We start from the raw sequence: 18,417 nt of genomic DNA, 5'->3' as shown, positions 1-18,417 counted from the left end.
ACCATTCTCTGCCTGCTTCATGACAGTATGCGAGTGGTGGTTCTCACTAATGAATCTATCATACATCCCTTTGAGGTAAAAACAGGAGTTAAGCAAGGGTACATCATCACTCCAACACTCTTCTCATTATTCCTTGCTGCAATGCTACATCTGACCACCAACGAGCTTCCCGACAACTTACAACCAATGCCCAGGAAAAAGAAAACTTGCTAAATGGGTTCTTTGCGTCAGTTTTTCACAAGTCCCATGGGACGCCCCTGCTCACTGAGGGACAGGGAGGCCCAGGTAAGGGAGATTCCTTATCCTCCATCAAAGCTGACCTCTTGAAGGAACACCTTGACAGGCTGGATACCTTCAAGCCAGCTGCCCTGACGTTTTACACTCAAGGGTACTCAAGGAGCTGGCAGGCATCATAGCTCAGCCCTTGGCACAGATCTTTGAGAACTCCTGCTGCTCTGGTGAGGTGCCCAAAGATTGGAGGGGGGCCAATGTGGTACCCATCTTCAAGAAGGGGAGGAAAGTAGATCCAGGGAACTACAAGCCAATCAGCTTGACCTCAATCCCTGGAAAGATTCTGGAAAAAAATTATCAAAGAGACCATTCTTGACAAGCTGGCTGATAGCAACATCCTGAGGGACAGCCAGCACAGGTTTGTTGCAGGTAGGTCTTGCCTGACCAATCTCATTTCCTTCTATGACTGGGTGACATATCACTTGGACAAGGGAGAAGAGATTGACATCATATATCTGGATTAAAAAAAAACCCTTTTATCTGGTGTCCCATTATCTCCTCCTGGAAAAACTGACCAACTGTGGCCTCGGCTACATCACAGTCCAATGGCTGGGGAATTGGCTCTGAGGCCAGACTCAGAGAGTGGTGGTTAATGGAAATGAATCATCATGGCACTCTGTGACCAGTGGTGTCCCCCAGGGCTCCATCCTTGGACCTGTACTCTTTAACGTCTTTATCAAAGAAGTGGATACTGGTGTCAGAAGTGGACTGGCCAAGTTTGCCAATGACACCAAACTTGGGATAGAGTATCCACACCTGAGGATAGGCTGATGATCTAGGCTGACTTGGATAGGCTCAAAAAGTGGGCAGATACAAACCTGATGACATTCAGTACTGACAAGTGTAAGTTACTCCACCTAAAGGAAAAAAAGCCCGCAGCACAAAAGAGACTTTGGGGTCATGATTGACTACAAGATGAACATGAGCCATCAATGTGATGTTGCAGCTGGTAAAGCAAACCAAACTCTGGCTTGCATCCATAGATGGTTCTCAAGTAAATCTCAGGATGTCATCTTCCTGCTGTACTCGGCCTTGGTGGGGCTGCAGTTGGAGTACTGCATCCATTTCTGGGCTCTACAATTCAAGAAGGATATGGAGAAGCTTGAAAGAGTACAGAGGAGAGCCATGTGTATGATCAGAGGACAAGAGAATAGGCCTTATGAAGAGCGGCTGAGAGCCATGGGATTCATCAGCCTGGAAAAGTGCAGGCTCAGGGGTGACTTGGTGGCAGCCTATAAGTACATCAGGGGTGTGCATCAGGATCTGGGGGGGACACCTGTTCACCAGAGCACCCCAAGGGATGACAAGGTCCAATGGTCATAAACTCCTCCAAGACCATTTTAGACTGGACATAAGGAAAAACTTCTTTACTGTCCAAGCACCCAAGGTTCGGAATAGACTCCCTCCAGAGGTGGTGCAAGCACCTGCTCTGGACTTCTTTAAAAACCATTTGGTCCAGCCTCTGAAGGTGTTCCTTTACAAGGCCTACACCAATGCTGGGTATAAATTCACCCTCACCCTGGCCATCCCGCATCATGTCCAACTCCAGATTCCCAAAGCAAGTTTTATTCTCCCAACTCAGCCAAGGTGTATGCTCAAGAGGAGGGCAGAGCAAGCGCTTCATGGACGTCTTCAAGGCCCACTTAAAAAAATGCAACATTGATATCAACTCATGGGAGACTGTCACCCAGGACCTCCCCAAATGGAGGAAGAGCCTGCTGCAAGGATTTCAGTACTTTAAAACCTTTGAGACCACAACAGGAGATGGAAAAGCGAGAATGGCAGAAACAGCGTATCAGTATCATGGACCAAATCAAGAATCCAGCACCACCCACCCCATGCAGAAACGTATGTCTGAGCTGTAGTAGAGTCTGTCAATTTTGGATAGGCCTCATTGGCCATCTTCAGACGCACAGATAAGACAATCATGGAAGATAATCATCCTCGACTGTGAGGGATTGCTAAAGAAGAAAAATACAACAGACGGTCTTGACTGGGCACTGATGAGAGAACCCTCTACACAAGTTCCTGAATGCCTCATCATCAGTGACTTCAGTATGAGATGCACTTTGATATACCTGAGGAAGGAAGCTTGCTTTCTGAGAAGTGTCTTGTGTGGTCTAATATATATGGGCTGATGCTGCTAATCCTGTTTAAAAAATGCTGTGGGTAACTTCTCAGCATATTGGGGTGATTTATACCAGATTAGACCAAAAAGCTGTGTTGATAGCTTGTGATCCACTAGTAGAGGTGATGTGGCAAGAAATCCCAGGTAGACAAGTCTGCAATAACCTGCCAGTGATGGGAGCTTCTTCCTGTGCACAGGTGTTAAGTGCTTGGCCCAAGCCCTGCAGCAGAAGAGTTTCTGTCCTTATGTTGTCTTTCTAGCTAATGTATCTGGAGATGTTCTCATTCTCTGTGGGATTCCTTCTTTGAATTCTCTTATACTAGGCTTCAGTGTCACCCTGTTACATTCCACATGTTACATGCATGTTGTGTAAAAATGTATTGCCCTCCTATTTCATGGATGTCCCTTTTTCTTGCATTGTGTGATAGAGCAAATATAAGCCACTAGTTTGCTGTTTCTTACCAGTCTCATTATTCCATATGCGGTTATCACCCTCTGGTTCACTCCTTTGCGGCCTCCATGACCCCATCTTTTCAGTTTCTGCCACATAAAACACTGTGTGTGTGTGTGTGTGTGTGTGTGTGAGAGAGAGAGAGAAAGAGAGAGAGAGCAAGCAGGAGACCCAGACCAAGATGGAACAAAGCCACTTGTATACATTTCAGCACTGGGAAGGCTCATCTGCAAGCCAGATGGATTTGGTCTCTGGGTGTTTCTTTACTCTTGCTGACTCTTGCTGACCAGATAGATCACTGCTCGGAGTTACCCCGACAGAATTCAATTGTGATAGTAGAGTAGCTCATGCAGTGTTTTGATTGCATGTTTCCATGTAATTGAGTTCACTTTATGGTCATTTTTCATAATCATCCTAGTCAGGCTATGCATTCTTTAGATACATACAGCTAGTAGGGCTGTGCGAAACAGCACGTTTCCATTCAGACTTCAATTTCAAAGTCTGGATGGAACATTGTTTTGTATCAAATTTAATTTCGAGTCAAAACAGCCTCACTGTTTTGCTTCATTGAAACAGTGAGGCTATTTTGACACTGTTTTGACATTTCACCCAACCATTGTGCTGGGGAAAGGAACTCAGCCCAGCTGGGCTGAGTTCCCAACACCAGCTCCATGATTGGATTGGGGAAACTCAGCCCAGCTGGGCTGAGTTTGTTATCCCAGTGTGACCATCACGCTGGGGAAAGGAACTCAGCCAAGTTGGCTGACTTCCCATCCCCAGAGCTATGGTCGAAAAGTTTCGACTTTTGAAACATTTCGACTAGCCTCGTTATGTTTCGAGGCTGTTTTGAAGCCTTTTGTTTCATTTCGATTTTGCTGTTTCGACCTCAAAATGAGTTGAAACAGTCTCAAAATGAAATGGGCGGTGAGATTTCGCACAGCCCTCACAGCTAGGCCCTCAGCCCATGCAAAGGCAACTCACAGAGCAGTGTTGAATCACCTGTAGCTCTCTTAAAGGGGCACCTGAGGATTCTCCAGTGTGTCGTCATACAAGTTCTTTCTGGCGTAACCATTACAGGCAGCACACATGGAAAGAATTAAAATCAAATGGGCTTTACTAGCTCCCAGACAGTGAGCTGGACACTCTAGAACTGTTCCAGTTGGCATAAATTAAAGCAACCTGAATCTGCTTCAGCTTACACTAGGGATCAGTTTGGATCCAGGGAGAGGAAACCATGGCTTAGAGGAGTAGAGGCCAACATTTTTGGTAGGTGTACCACAAGTTAACCTTGCACCTTCTCCAAGTGCCACTCTGATCCTCTTTTCCTGCCCTATCTGCAACAACGTACTCACTGGCTGGTCTAATTCTCTGCTTTCTGCTTCATTCCCCTGTGCTCTCTACCCAAATTGCTGTTTTACTTTCTGCTCCCTGTCCTATCTGCTGTTGTGCTGCCTGTCCCCTCCCTGATCTGGTGTGTGCCATGCACAGGCTGCCCATGCCACTTTTGGCATCAGTGCCACAGGTTGGCCACCCCTTGCTTAGGGCTACCATTTCTCATCCCCATCAGTGGCAAAGATAGAAATTGTGCAACCACAATGCTTTCTGAAGGGAATGACATATACATGGAGCCTGCACATATGTGGTAGGAGCAGCAGAGAAAGGGCCAAACTGAGATGTCCGATATGTCTGAATGGAGACTGAGGGAATGAGAGATGGAGTGGTTTATGTGAACTTCAGAGTTAAAGCCTTGTAGAGCCCATGTCAGGTGATGCAGCAGCTGTGAGAGCACTTCTCAGACATTATGCTGACAACTCCTATCAATAAGAAAGCAGTCCCAGGCTGTGGCATGACTATGGGGAAGGTCGTACAAAAATAGTAGCTGCCACTACCAATGCTCCTTTGGCTGCTGTGTCACCACCAGCAGCCCAGCTGTGGCCATTGCCTCATGTATGGGAGCTACCCAGGGTACAAAACTGCCAGGGATTTCCTAAGGGATGCTCCTGGCACAGCAATGAGCAAGCCCTATTGGGCATCTTGAAACTACTGTGATGTAGTAATTGAGCCAGGAGCACTGAGGCACTTTGTTATGGGCATGGGGTTGGAGACAAAAAGTCCAAATGAAGCAGGAAACATCTTTGGGGCATTTAACACCTAACCTGAACTTAGAAAATGTAGACAGGTCCTAAAACAAAACTTAAATCTGTGGAATTTCAGCAGAGGCCAGAACCTACAATAGTCTAACCCTGTGAGACTCTAGGAGCGTGTCTACACAAGATGCTAACTGCTCAGTAGCCTAATACTGTGCAGTAGTGTGTCACAGCACAAACAGCGCTAATACTCTCCTGTGCAGTATTATTAGGCTACTGTACAATAGTGTCACTGAAAAGATGCACGCTAGTGGTACTGCGCAGTAATGCCAGTTACTGCAAATTGATTTACTACTTGATTATACAAATACTAAACTTAATGAGCAGTAACTACAGCGCATTAATGACTGTGTAGACATGCCTTAGAAGTCTTAGCTATCAGCAAAACCAGAGGGCTCCAAAATGAGGATGATGAAGAATGAGAGTTCCCAATAATGATTAGGGGCTGGCTATACTAGGTAGTTCAGAGACACAAACAGAGATGGGGGCAGAGACAGTGGGGGCAGTGCCAGATTTAGGCACAAGCAAAGTAAGCTTGAGCTTAGGGCCTCATGTTATGAGGGGCCTCTAAACCAACCCCTGGGCTGTGAAGGGTTGACTGCTAGACCAGAAGTGACCACGGACTGGCAAACCACGGTCCCACAGAGCCGAGCAGAGAGGCCACGACTCCTCCCGCAGGGCCCGCAGCTGCAGTTGAAGTTTGGGCCCAACCCCCACCTGGGGCGTGGAAGCATCTTTACTTGTGTTAGGAGGTCAAGCTCTCATAAAAAAAAAATTAGCAGGTGCACAGTACCCCTGAGCCACAGCCATTATGGTTTTTCATATTTGCAGACATTAAAAAAAGAAAAAAGAAAAAACCCCGCTCTTTACCAAAAGAAGCAGCACCTTACTTCAACCTAGCTCTGCAGCGTCTACATAGATCAAGCGCTTCAACGGGGCTTTTTAGTGCTTTTAGCTAAATCTGATTCAATCAGCTTATTAGATAAAAGTGCCCCCCTTCCTCCCCCCTTAAAATGCCCAATCTTTACAGATGCTGCAGAGCCCTGCCTTTTCTGGACATACACACAGCTCAGTGCAGGCATGCTAAAGTAAAGCGCTGTTTTGGGTGAGGGGGTGAGGTTATGTCTGCAAGCTCCCACCAGCAAAAACAAAAGTTGGGGCCTATGTGTGCAGACACTGGGGGAGGCAGGGGGGACAAGTGATGGGAGCAGGGGGCAGTGCTCAAGCTGCTTACCCTCCCTGCTGCTTGCCCCTACCACTTCCCTCCCTGCAACTGCTTTCTCCATTGTAGCAGTTGTGGGATGATGAGTGTAAGATGACCCTCTGATAATTTGATTCTATGTATGAAAAATTATAACAAATGTATACATTTTCCATGTATATAATCTAATTATGGGGCAGGTGGGGATGGTCATCTTAAATTCAAAGTCAGCTTGGATTCAGGTAAATATGGTATTTGGTCTTTGGAGTTGTGAATATGAAGGTGAGGGGTACCTTAAAATATACCTATGAACTCCGAATGGGAAGGTAAAGAAATATCAGATGAATCCTAGAAGTATGTCTGGAAAGAGAATAGGTCTATAGGGGAAGAATGGATGCACCTGCTTTGCTCACAATAAATTACAGCATGACACTACCCTAAAACGGCTCTTTATCTTCCAAGTACCTCAAAATGCTATGGGTAGACCTTACAATAGAGGAGTTGAACATCTACTACTCCCACTCCTGTGGGCTGTCAATGGATACTTATAGCACCTAAGGCCATGTCCCCAATGGGGGTTGCTGCGCAAGAAAAATCAGCACAAATTAGCTCCAGTGGCAGCAATCTGGGTGCGTGGAGCCTGACCAGGAGCCGGAGTGTGGGTCTGGCTGGCCAGGCTCCAGTTTCAGGTGGCACATGCTGCTCCCACATGTGCCACCCCACTTTTTTTCATGCACTTTTTTTTGATACCAGGATTTCTCAGTATCTAAACGTGGCTCCACACTGCAGAGAACCAAATCATGTGCATGGGGTGCATTTTGTGGCAGCTCAAACCATACATGCACACTCATGTGGATGCAACCTAAGAGTCCAAGTAAGTACTCGGGGCTAGATTCACAATGGTGTTTAGGTACCTTTCTCCTATCTTGGGGTGCCTATAAATGAGCAAGGAGGCTGCTCCAATGCACTATAATTACAGCGCGTTGGAGCAGCCTTGATTAATTGAGTCTGCTGGAGCATGGTAATTACAGTGCTCCAGCAGCCTCCGGCATCTCGTGTATCAGTGTCCCTGCACTTAAAAGTGGTGGCAGGGGCACTGTATCTAATGCTCATTCAATGAACTTTAGATAAATGCCCCTACTTCCATTTTTAAGCATGGGGATGCTGATACACAAGACACTCTGGGGGCTTTAATTAAGCAGCCCCCCACGTGTATAAATGTACAGTGGTGCCTAATTCACTATTAAAATCAATGGTAAGCTTGTCACCTACATAGGCATTTGGTACCAAAAGCTGTTTATAGATATTACATTTTTTCTGGGTTTAATCCAGACTGCAACCATCACTTTATACACATGGATGTCTATAATCTGAATTAAAATTGAATGAACTAATCCTCATTGAATGAGGATTAAAATTAATGCAGATTAGGGCAGTCTGAATTAGGCAATTTTAACTGTATTAATTAATATATATTTAAAGCATTGCTTTTACATAAAACAGTCCTTAGGAACTCAGATAAGCATTGCAAATATCAGTCCCCTCAAGGGAAACTCAGTTGGGTTTTAGCAACACAACAGAGGCTATCAGGCACAAAGCAACATCTTTACAAAGTCAAATGTGCCAACAATACCTCACCATGACTAAGTATCAGTATCCTGATTAAGCCCCCAGCCTTGCGGAAGGGCAGGGGTTACTGGTCTGTGAAGAAGTGGGGAAACCCCCTTGATCATCTATTAACCCTTAATTTGAATTGCAATTTGATTTGAACTCTATGATGCAAATCAATTAACATGGTTTAAAAGGTGGTGAGCACATCTACAAATGGCCCAAGTAACTCCAGGTCTTCAAGACTAAGTTGGGATCCAGGTTCATACCTCTTAACTGTTTTGCCATTGGATGATCTAGTTGGAGCTGGTCCTGCTTTGAGCAGGAAGTTGGACTAGATACCATAAAAGAAGACACTGGAATATGTTGCTATTTTCAAGAGACCTATTCTGATCCAGTTGCAGGCTAGATGTAATATGGGCCTTATTCCAGGCTCCATAAGGGAAATGGGCCCCTGAAAAATGTTTTGTAGAGCAGCATTGGAGTTTGCTGCCAGGCAGAGAATTTACTCCATTTTTTTGCCTTCAGGCCATGGGTTTAGACCAAAAAAAGTGGCATGAAATTCATCCCCTTTCCCCCTCCCCACTTTCATCCCCTTCCCCCCTCCCCACTTTCCCCACCTAACAGCAAAGACTTCCACTGTCACTTTAGAGAACTACAATTCCTAGCACACCTTGCCTGTCCCTGCACCCTGCAAGCAAGAAGGTACAAGGGGAGGAGTTGGGGGGAAGAGTGACAGCAGACTGCCCGATGTACTTTTTTTTTGGTGCTATTTCTCTGAACATGCCTCTCCCATTCCACATGTAGGGTGGCCATATGTCCGGTTTTATAGAGCACAGTCTGGTTTTCTGGTCCTCTGTCCTCTATTGATATGAAACCAGACACCTTTATGTCCTCTATTTTATGTCCTCGGGATGCACACAACGTTCATGGTGGTGGGGACAATTGCACTAAATGCAACTGTCCTCTATTCTTGAGGTACCTTGATGGCCACCCTATCCACATCATCTGTCCCTGTTGGAAAGGTTGATTGGAAGGAGGCTGAGTCAATGCTGTGGTGGCATCTCAGGGGAGGTTCCAGGTGTTTGGAAAAGGGCAAACATAGTTCCCATATTTAGGAAATGGAAAAAGGAGGATCCAGGGAATTACAGACCAGTCAGCCTCACTCACCTCAGTCCCTGGAAAAATCATGGAGTAATTAGAAACAGGCAGCATGTATTCACCAGGGGCAAATCATGCTTGACCAACCTGATTGCCTTCTATGATGAGATGACCAGCTCTGTGGATGCGGGGAGACTAGTAGATGTGATACACCTTGATTTTAGCAAGGCTTTTGATACAGTTTCCCACAACATTCTTGCAAGCAAGCTAAGGAAGTATGAGTTGGATGAATGGACTGTAAGGTGGATAGAAAACTGGCTGGAGCATTGGGCTCAAAAAGTAATAATCAATGGCTCAATGTCTAGTTGGCAGCTGGTATCAAATGGAGTGCCCCAGGGGTCAGTCTTGGGGCCGGTTTTGTTCAATGTCTTCAACAGTGACCTGGAAGATGGCATAGAGGACACACTTAGCAAGTTTCCACGTGACACCAAGCTGTGGGGGAGTAGTAGATATACTTGAGGGTAGGGCTAGGATTCAGAGTGACCTAGACAAATTGGTGGATTGGGCCCACAAGGAATCTCATGAGGTTCAACAAGGACAAGTGCAAAGTTCTGCACTTAGGACAGAACAATCCCATGTACCAGTACAGGCTGGGGGGCTGACTGGCTGGGCAGCAGCTCTGCAGAAAAGGACCTGGGGGTTATGGTGGAGAGTAAGCTGAATATGAGCCAGCAGTGTGCCCTAGTTGCCAAGAAGGCTAACGGCACACTGGCCTGCATTGCTAGGTGTGTTGCCAGTAGGTCAAGGGAAGTGGTTATTCCCCTCTGTTCAGCCCTGGTGAGGCCACATCTGGAGTACTGTGTTCAGTTTTGGACCCCCCACTACAGAAAGGACGTGGACAAATTGGAGAGAGTCCAGCAGAGGGTAACAAAAATGGCAAGGGGTTGGGGGACATGACTTCTGAAGAAAGACTGAGGGAACTGAACTTATTTAGTCTAGAGAAGAGAAGACTGAGGGGGTATTTAACAGCAGCCTTCAACTACCTGAATGAGGGTTCAAAAGAGGATTGAGTTGGACCGTTCTCAGTGGTGACAGATAACAGAACAAGGAGCAATGGTCTCAAGTTGCAGCAAGAGAAATTGAGGTTAAGCATTAGGAAGAATTGTCTTACTAGGAGGGTAGTAAAACACTGGAACAGGTTACCCAGAGAGGTGGTGGAAGCTCCATCCTTGGGGGTTTTCAAGACCAGGCTTGACAAAGCTTTGGTTGGGATGATCTGGTTGGGTATGGTCCTGCTTTGAGATGACCTCCTGAGGTCCCTTCCAACCCTAATTTTCTATGATTCTATGATCTCCCCCTTTAAGCTCCACCTCCATGTATGTGGGGCTTCTCTCACTCTTATTGTTGCAGACCAGCGGATTGGCACATGTTTCTCAGCTCTGATCGGTGGACGCTGTGCTGGGGAGCTCCCGGGCCAATACACCAAGATGCAATGCTGCTGTGACTCTGGACGCTGCTGGGCAATTGGGCAGACTCCTGAAATGTGCCCAGTCAGGGGATCTGGTAAGGAAAACAATAAATCCCTAGTATCCTGATGAGTCCAACCTGCTAGCGACTGGTGGTGAGCTGCCCTGGTGAGTGTCCTACAGGACCTGCCAGGGAACTCACTGACACAGATGCACTGAAGATGGTTGCAGTGCAGGCATCCAGTGTCGGGGAGTTCAGATTTAAGATCACCTGGCTCAGGACATCTCCTCTATGTAAAGGCATTTCAGAAGGATTCTTGCAGGGCAATAATCTCACTGCTTGCCTCAGCTTCAGCCTATCCCTTTCTGCTGTCAGACTTTTGGTGAATAAGTCAGTGACCTAATAACAACCTCAGGGTTTGGGAGTTGGGACCCTCGGTCTCTGAGTGCTCTTTCTGTCTCTGTCTCTGCCTTGCTGTGTGACTGCACTCCCCCTTCCCAGGTCTCCCTTTACTTCTTTGCAATGCAGGGCAACAATCCATTGAAAATCTTGATTGAACAATCATATCTAGGTGGCCCTGTTACATCCTGGGCCCTGCTGCATGGAGGAGACTGGCCCCCTAGTTACTCCAGTGCAGGGTCTATTGGCCACATGGTTGCAAAGACCACGTAAGACCAAAGGCTGCAGGGCTTCATTACTGACAAAAGGTAACTCATGCTTCCATCCTTCCTAACCCATCTTCCTGTCTCTAGACACACTCTCTGTCCCCAGGCAGAGAGTCCCTTTCTTCCTACTAGACTTCTCTGAGTACCTAGGCTTTGATGTCCTTGTGCCAGTTTGGCCGTCCCTGGCCTCTGCCTCTCGGCTATTCTGTTATACTCATTTGACATGAACAAGGAGCGTTGGACCAGGATGTTGGAAAGCACTAAGACAGCTGTTTCGTTTCAGATGAATACCGCAGACTCTGCATTGAAGGACTCCCAGTAGTGCCAGGGTTCCCTGGGAGCTTCCCAGGAATTCCTGGATTTGGGCCAAATGGTGTCGGGCCTGGAATCAGTGGACCTGGAGGCATTGGACCAAATGGGGCTAATGGACAAGGCGGGATCCCAGGCCTGCCTGGAATGGGCCCAGGAAGTTCAAGTATTGGTAAATTAAAATACCTTTCTTACAACTGCATTTCTTAGAACATCCAGTGTGTCTGCCTGCTTGTCTGAGCTGCATGCATATGAACAAGGTAACAGTGCTTTAACCCAGTCACTAGGTTTGTCTCGACATTTGTGGAGCAATGGGATGTGACACTAATGCTGTGCAGAATGCTAAGCCTAGCAAACAGATCAAAGGGTGTCTTCTGTCTGAGCCAGGGAGCTGAGGCGGCTCTCAGTGCCAAAGAGGCAGCCTGCCTTCCAATGGAGAATGTCTTTCTAATTACAGAATAGGAACAGAGCTCTCACAACCTTCTTCCCTCCCTTGCCTGTCTAGTGCAGAGGAATAAATGCCTAGAAACTTGGTTGCAAAATTGAGTGAAAGGGGAAAAAACCTGGAGATGAAATTCATTGTTAATAAGTGCAAAGTAGTGCACAATGCACACAGAGGAATAAATAGTTCAAAATAAGCCCAGGTGATGGACTCTGCATTAACTGTTGCTACAAAAGAAAGAGATCTAAAAATCAATCTGTATCCCTATTGCCAAAAAAAAATCAGCTTAGTGTCCAGCAGCAGTTTAAAGACATAAAACATTAGGAATTATAAGGAATAAAAAGTATCATTATGCTCTGAGATGAAGTATCCATAACACTGTCTTGAGCAAGATTGTCACAGGTACAACTCAGACATGGTTGGCTTGAATTCAGAAGCTGAGAGGGTTATATCATAAGTCTAGAAGCCAAAGTTGAGTGTCACACCGAGTGCCAATCTGAGTCCAAGTGAGTCCAGGTCAGGAGCTGGGTAATCCAAAATATGAGATAGGGTAAGCAAGGTCTAAGGCTGTAGCAAGGCTGGAGGAATGGCAGGGAGGTCCAAGGCAGATTCAGAGTCAGGAGGGCCAAAACAGGAGCAGCGGGTCCGGGGGCAAGCAAGGAAGTCCACAGGAAAGGTACAAAGAATATTGTTGCAAAGACAAGGCCCTACAGGAAATGGGAGGTTTATAGCTCTCCTATCAGGGGCTTGTGGCCTCCATTTGTCCTGTCAGGTCACCCAATCCCTTGTTAGGAATCTCATGGTCAGACTCAGAGTGAGCTGGAGCAGGTATGTGGCTAGTCTTTCTGCAGCCTGGTTCTCTGCCTGTGGGTGTCACAGATTGGGGTTTGAATTCCAGGGTCTCCGACAAAGATGGTATCTCAGCCGCTACCTTGCAGATCTGAGCTGCAGCAGCTCCTGCTCCTCCAGTCCCATTGCTTTGCCTGGGCCAAAATGTGCCAGAAAAATGAAATTTCCCTGGATGCTACAGTAGGCAAATAAGGAGACCCAAGTTGTAGAGGGAGTTGTGCTGGAACCCAAGGATGGTTGTGGAAAGCACAGGCTTGCATAAACCACTAAAATGGGATTGGTAGCCTGCGACTGTCCTCTGATTGTTTTTTAACAAGTTCTTGCAAACAGGGAAATCCTGGATCTTGCCCCAGAGGCAGCTTTGTCTCTTTGACCCTTCAACAGGGTGAGTTCATTGGTCTGGAATATCCTGGAGGAAATTGTTGCTTGTGTTCAAAAACCAAGGACTCTTTTCTGTGTCAGTGAGAATAGAAATCCCCCTCATTGCCTTGGGGAGGGAATGGGCTGAACACAACATCACTCGCTGCTGGGTCCCATGAGATGCATAAAACTGAAACTTATGGCATGACTCCAGGCGGGGAGAAGCAGAGAGATGACTTCTGGTGGCCTGTGAATTACAGAAAATGCTGGGAAGCCAAACCCATAGTGCCCAGCATGAGATATATGCTCTACATATGTGTTTTCCACTTCTCTGGGCACCCTCTCTCAGACTGAAGAGATCCTGAAATGAAGGCCTGGGGATACAGAGGAGGAGTCACAGGCAAGGGCTACTATTTGAGGAGCTGCTGTTCACACTCCGAGACTGTCTCTATTACTTGTTTGTTTGTCAGGAACTGCCACCTTAAATCAGACCATTGACATCTGCAAGCACTTCACCAACCTGTGTCTGAATGGGCGCTGCATCCCCACCCCCTCCAGCTACCGATGCGAGTGCAACATGGGATACAAGCAGGACGTGCGTGGAGAGTGCATTGGTAAGGAACATTTCCTTGGCAGAGAGCTGGCTAGGCCACAAAGTATGTTCCAGGCCTGCTCCAGAAGTCTGTCCCCGCTGGTATGTGGCTGTCTCTGGGGTGGTCAGTACTGTCCCCAGCCTGGGTTTCTTGCAGCAGTGCTGATGACTGCAGTGCTCTCCACAGTACCCGTGGGTGAAGGAGTGCAGTGACGCACTATTGTGCTTGCACAATGAGAGACAACAACCTTGCCCATATCTGGCAGATACAATTTGATCATAGGCAAGCATGAAAATCGAGGTATTTGTTGTTGCCTGCAGCAGGGTTGCAGGGAAAAAGGTTTATTTGCCTCCAGATAAAGACTGCCCCCATGTCTCTGTGGCTGAGATGAATGGGTATGTGGGCCAGGTACTCTCCAAGCTGCTGTCCCCTCATCTCAGTCTTTGCCACCTCATCATATAGCCAAGTCATCCCCATGCCTGGGAATCCTTGAGACCCACTGGATTCTGAGACCCTCAACTCAGGGCCTCTAGAGCAGTGCTTCTCAACCTTTATTTTACCAGGACCCATTTGTAAACATCAATGGCCAGGCCTGACCCAGTAAATAGTTTAAGTAGAAAACAGCCCCCTGGCCCTGCCAGTGCCCCTCACTCCCAACACACATCCCCACCCCCCAGCCTTTCTCATGCCCCTCACTTCCAATATGCTGCCCCCCAGGCCCAAGCCCCCCAGTGTGTGGGGCAGGGGAATGTGTGCATCTGCCCCCAAAACTTTTGCACCCACAGCAGACACGGGGCTGCAGCCAGGCTGGACCGGCACAGGCAGGAGCAGGCAGAACCCAGCACGGGAGGGCAGAGTGGGGCGGCAAGACTCATTGCTGCCACTGCCACCAGGACCTCCATGCCAGCCACACCGCCAGCAGCACAAGGAGTAACAAATGGTGGTAGGGGGCCGCACTGCCCTCCCCTTGTCCCACCACCAGCCACTCATGTGCTGAGCCGCAGCTTTACCCTGCCGCTGTGGCTTGGCTGCCACCACTACTCCCCTCAGGGCACAGCTCTACCCCAGGGAGGAGGTGGGGTGCAGGCAGTGTCGCCAGTGGGCTCCCGCCCCTCTACACCTCATCTACTCCCCCCACCCCATAGACTTACCTGTGGGGAGTTGCAAGATCTGCTCCTCATGCTGCCTGGCTGCCACATTCAAGTGTGTGCACACATATGCATGTGGCACCCCCTGCCTGATCACCCTCCCACTCCCCCAGCCCCAAGCAGCCCCTGGCAGGCTAGAACTCTGCCAGTCTGCACAGGGAAACCTGCAGTTTCCCACGTTTTTTCCTTTAAAGGATAATCCATTTTTAAAGTTTGTTGATCCATTTTTGGAAGTTTGCTCATGACCCTTTTATATATTCCTGCGACCCACGGGTTGAGAAACGCTGCTCTAGAGAACCGTATGTGTAACTTTCACACTGGCTTGGTAAGGTATGTGCTAATGCATGGCCTGATCCTCGAGGTGCTAAATATAGGAGCTGAGGGGATGGCTCTTGACACCTTGCAAAATCATGCCCTTGCTGCTTAATCAACCTTTCCTGGTCTTTAGTTGGGTTTATCTGCAGGGTCCGTGATGAAGTGCTGCAGAGCAGGCCTAGACTCAATATATTGGTGGCTTCTAGCTTTAGGCTTTTTTCCTTTCAGATGTGGATGAATGCTCCAGCAGCCCCTGCGTGCATGGAGACTGTGTAAATACACCTGGGTCCTACCACTGCAAGTGCCATGAGGGCTTCCAGAGCACCCCCACTAAGCAGGCCTGTATCGGTATGTCTGTGTCTGGATTTGCTCAAGAATATGTCAGATCAAAAGAAAATGAAGTGCCAAGAGGAGTTGAGGTATAACCGGTGAACAAGCCTCTGGAGCCAGAAAGTCTTCCACTGAGAGCTCCACGGCACTGTATCCTCCCTCCCCTCACTCCACGATCGAGTCTCCCACCCCCTTCGATATTGGAATTGAGTCCTGGGGGGTTGGCACCCCTCTCGCACAAGCTCCCACATGGAGATTGGGCCCTGGGGCCCGCGCTATCCCCGCCTGACCTTGGGCCCTGGGATCACATGCTGCATCCTGTGCTCAGAGCCTGGGGTTCACCATAGGTCCAAAGATTTGGCAGCAAGGGAGCGGTGCCACTGTTCCCTTGCTACCAAATTTCCAGACCCCTGAGAAACTAGCTGGGCCAGATGACATGGCACCACAGGCTGGATCTGGCCTGTGGTCAGAGCTTGAGCACCCCAACCTAGATCATATTTCCTTAGCTTAATTATGAAAATATCCTGTGAGACAATGTCAAACCCCTTCCTTTTATTAATTAGGCTGGTTACCCTGTAAGGAAGAAAATTAGATCTCTTTGTATGACACTGCTATTTATCACTTAATTTTTTTCTAGGTTTAATAATTTGTTCCAAAATTTTCCCAAGGATTAATTGGGTATATAATTCCCATTGCTATCTTTTATCTTAAACTGAGACCTCTGGGGGACCGGTGGTCTACTAACAGTTTTAGCCCAGGTCATGTCAGCTGCATTACCAATAACTTGGGCAGCCCAAAGGAGACAGCCCAAGGAAAGGTCCTGCTAAACCCCTCAGGGAAGCACTGGGCTTCATATGGAAGACTTAACTGCCTGTACACAAATGCCAGGAGCTTGGGCAACAAGCATGAGAAACTGGCCCTTCTCCTATGTGATAATGACTACAACCTTGTAGGAATTACGGAGACCTGGTGGGACTCCACCTATGATTGATTGGTAGCAGTAGAGGGTTACACTGTGTATAGGAGAGACCAAGTGGGGAAGAGGGGTGTGGGTGTTGCTCTCTGTGTCAAAGATCAGCTCACCTCTCTGCAGATTGAGTTTCCAAACCAGGAAGGGTGCCTTGAGACCCTCTAGGTCAAGATACGAGGAGAACATGGGGAGGGTGACTTACTCATAGGAGTCTACTATAGACCCAGCCACCAAGAGGAAGTTCTAGATAAGAAATTCATTAGGGAACTGGTTGAAGCCACATGCTCCCGATGCTTGATCATCATGGGAGTCTGCAACTGCCCAGACATCTCTTGGGATGATCACACGGCCAAATCTGACAGGTTGCATAGTTTTCTCATGTGCATTGATGACTTCTATCTAACCCAGGAGGTCTGTGGGCTGACTAGGGGAGAGGCATTGCTGGATCTGGTCCTGGCCAAAGGCGAGGACCTGGTGAGCGATCTGCAGATCAAAGGGAAGCTTGGTGACCGCGACCATGAGTTGGTTACCTTCTTAGTTCACCAAAGAGCAGGCAAACCCTTCAGTAAAACAGAAGTCCTTAACTTTGGGAAGGACGACTTCTGCAAAGTGAGAGAACTGGTCAGTCAGGCAATCAGAGGCCATACTGCCCCCCCTGCTCAAAAAGGGAGTTCATGAGGAATGGTCATCGCTCAAAAACATAATCCTTGAAGCTTAGGGCAAAGCCATCCCTTCTCACAAGAAATACAGCCAACGAACAAGGAGCCCCTATGGCTGAGTAAGGAACTGTTGGATCTCATTAAGCTCAAAAGAGTAGCCTACACCAGCTGGAAAACAGGAAGCATTACCAAAGAGGATTGCTGTGCATTCGCCTGCACCTGCAGAGAGTGGTCGAGAAAAGCCAAGGCACAAACCAAACTTAGGCTTACTACGGGGATCAAGGACAACAAAAAGTCCTTCTTTATATATGTGGGAAGTTGGAAAAAGAACAAGGACAGTATTGGGCCCCTGACAGAGCCAACGGTGCAACTGATATCAGATGCCCAAGGAAGGGCCAATCTCCTAAATGACTTTTTCACATTGGTTTTTCATCTTCCCATGAGGATCACACTGCCAAGAATGGCACAAACCAACTTGGGAGTGGGTGGCGGGCCAAAAATTGATGTTGATCCGGTGAGGGAACACTTTGAGAAAATTAGATATTCACAGGTCCGTGGGCCCAGATAAAATGCACCCAAGGGTCTTGAAAGAGCTGGCAGACATCATTGCATCCCCCTTGGCAGGGATATTTGGAAAATCATGGTGCTCAGGCGAGGTCCCTGATGACTGGAAAAGAGCCAGCGTGGTCCCTATCTACAAGAAAGGGAGAAAGGATGAGCCAGAGAACTATAGACCAATCAGTCTGATGTCCAACCCTGGAAAAATTCTGGAGAAAATTGTCAAGCGATCCATTAATGCCAAACTAATGGAAGGCAAGCTTCTGAATGCCAGCCATTGTGTCTTTGTGACTGGCAGGTCTTGCCTGACCAACCTCATCTCCTTCTGTGACCAGGTAACATTTGCCCTGGACAAGGGAGATGAAGTGGACGTCATTTATCTGGACTTTAAGAAGGCCTTTGACCTAGTTCCTCATGATATCCTCATGGTTAAGCTGGGGAACTGTGGCCTAGATCATCATATGGTCCAATGGCTAGGCAACTGGCTACGGGGTCGGACCCAAAGAGTACTAGATGAAGGGAGCAAATCAACATGGCGCAGTGTTACCAGTGGAGTCCCTCAGGGCTCAGTACTTGGGCCAGTACTCTAACATTTGTGCCAACGATCTAGATTCGGGAGTCAGATGTGAACTGGTCAAGTTCACAGATGATACCAAATTATGGGGGAGGGCCATCACACCACAGGACAGGCTGGGGATACAGACCAACTTGGACATACTCTCAAGGTGGGCCGACCTAAACTGGATGGCCTTTGATACAGAGAAGTGCAAGGTGCTGCACCTCAGTAGGAAGAACCCTCAGCATAGTTACAGGTTCAGGAGTGCT

The 18,417-nt window shown here is 47.8% G+C and overlaps 1 protein-coding gene across 1 annotated transcript in view; it reads left to right on the top strand.

Annotated features, from left to right (window-relative positions):
- FBN3 (fibrillin 3) overlaps window positions 1-18,417 on the top strand; it is a 271,545-nt gene that overhangs the window by 162,444 nt on the left and 90,684 nt on the right. Inside the window, exons 10-13 of the mRNA XM_014520884.2 lie at window positions 10,338-10,490; window positions 11,343-11,540; window positions 13,490-13,633; window positions 15,304-15,423. Of these exons, the coding sequence (XP_014376370.1) occupies window positions 10,338-10,490; window positions 11,343-11,540; window positions 13,490-13,633; window positions 15,304-15,423 (615 nt within the window). The remainder of the gene's footprint in view (window positions 1-10,337; window positions 10,491-11,342; window positions 11,541-13,489; window positions 13,634-15,303; window positions 15,424-18,417) is intronic.

This window comes from Alligator sinensis, unplaced genomic scaffold (genome assembly GCF_000455745.1).
Source record: "Alligator sinensis unplaced genomic scaffold, ASM45574v1 scaffold103_2, whole genome shotgun sequence".
NCBI classification, from domain to species: domain Eukaryota; kingdom Metazoa; phylum Chordata; order Crocodylia; family Alligatoridae; genus Alligator; species Alligator sinensis.
Note: the sequence above shows the minus strand (reverse complement) of the source record. Positions and strands in the feature narration are given on the sequence as shown.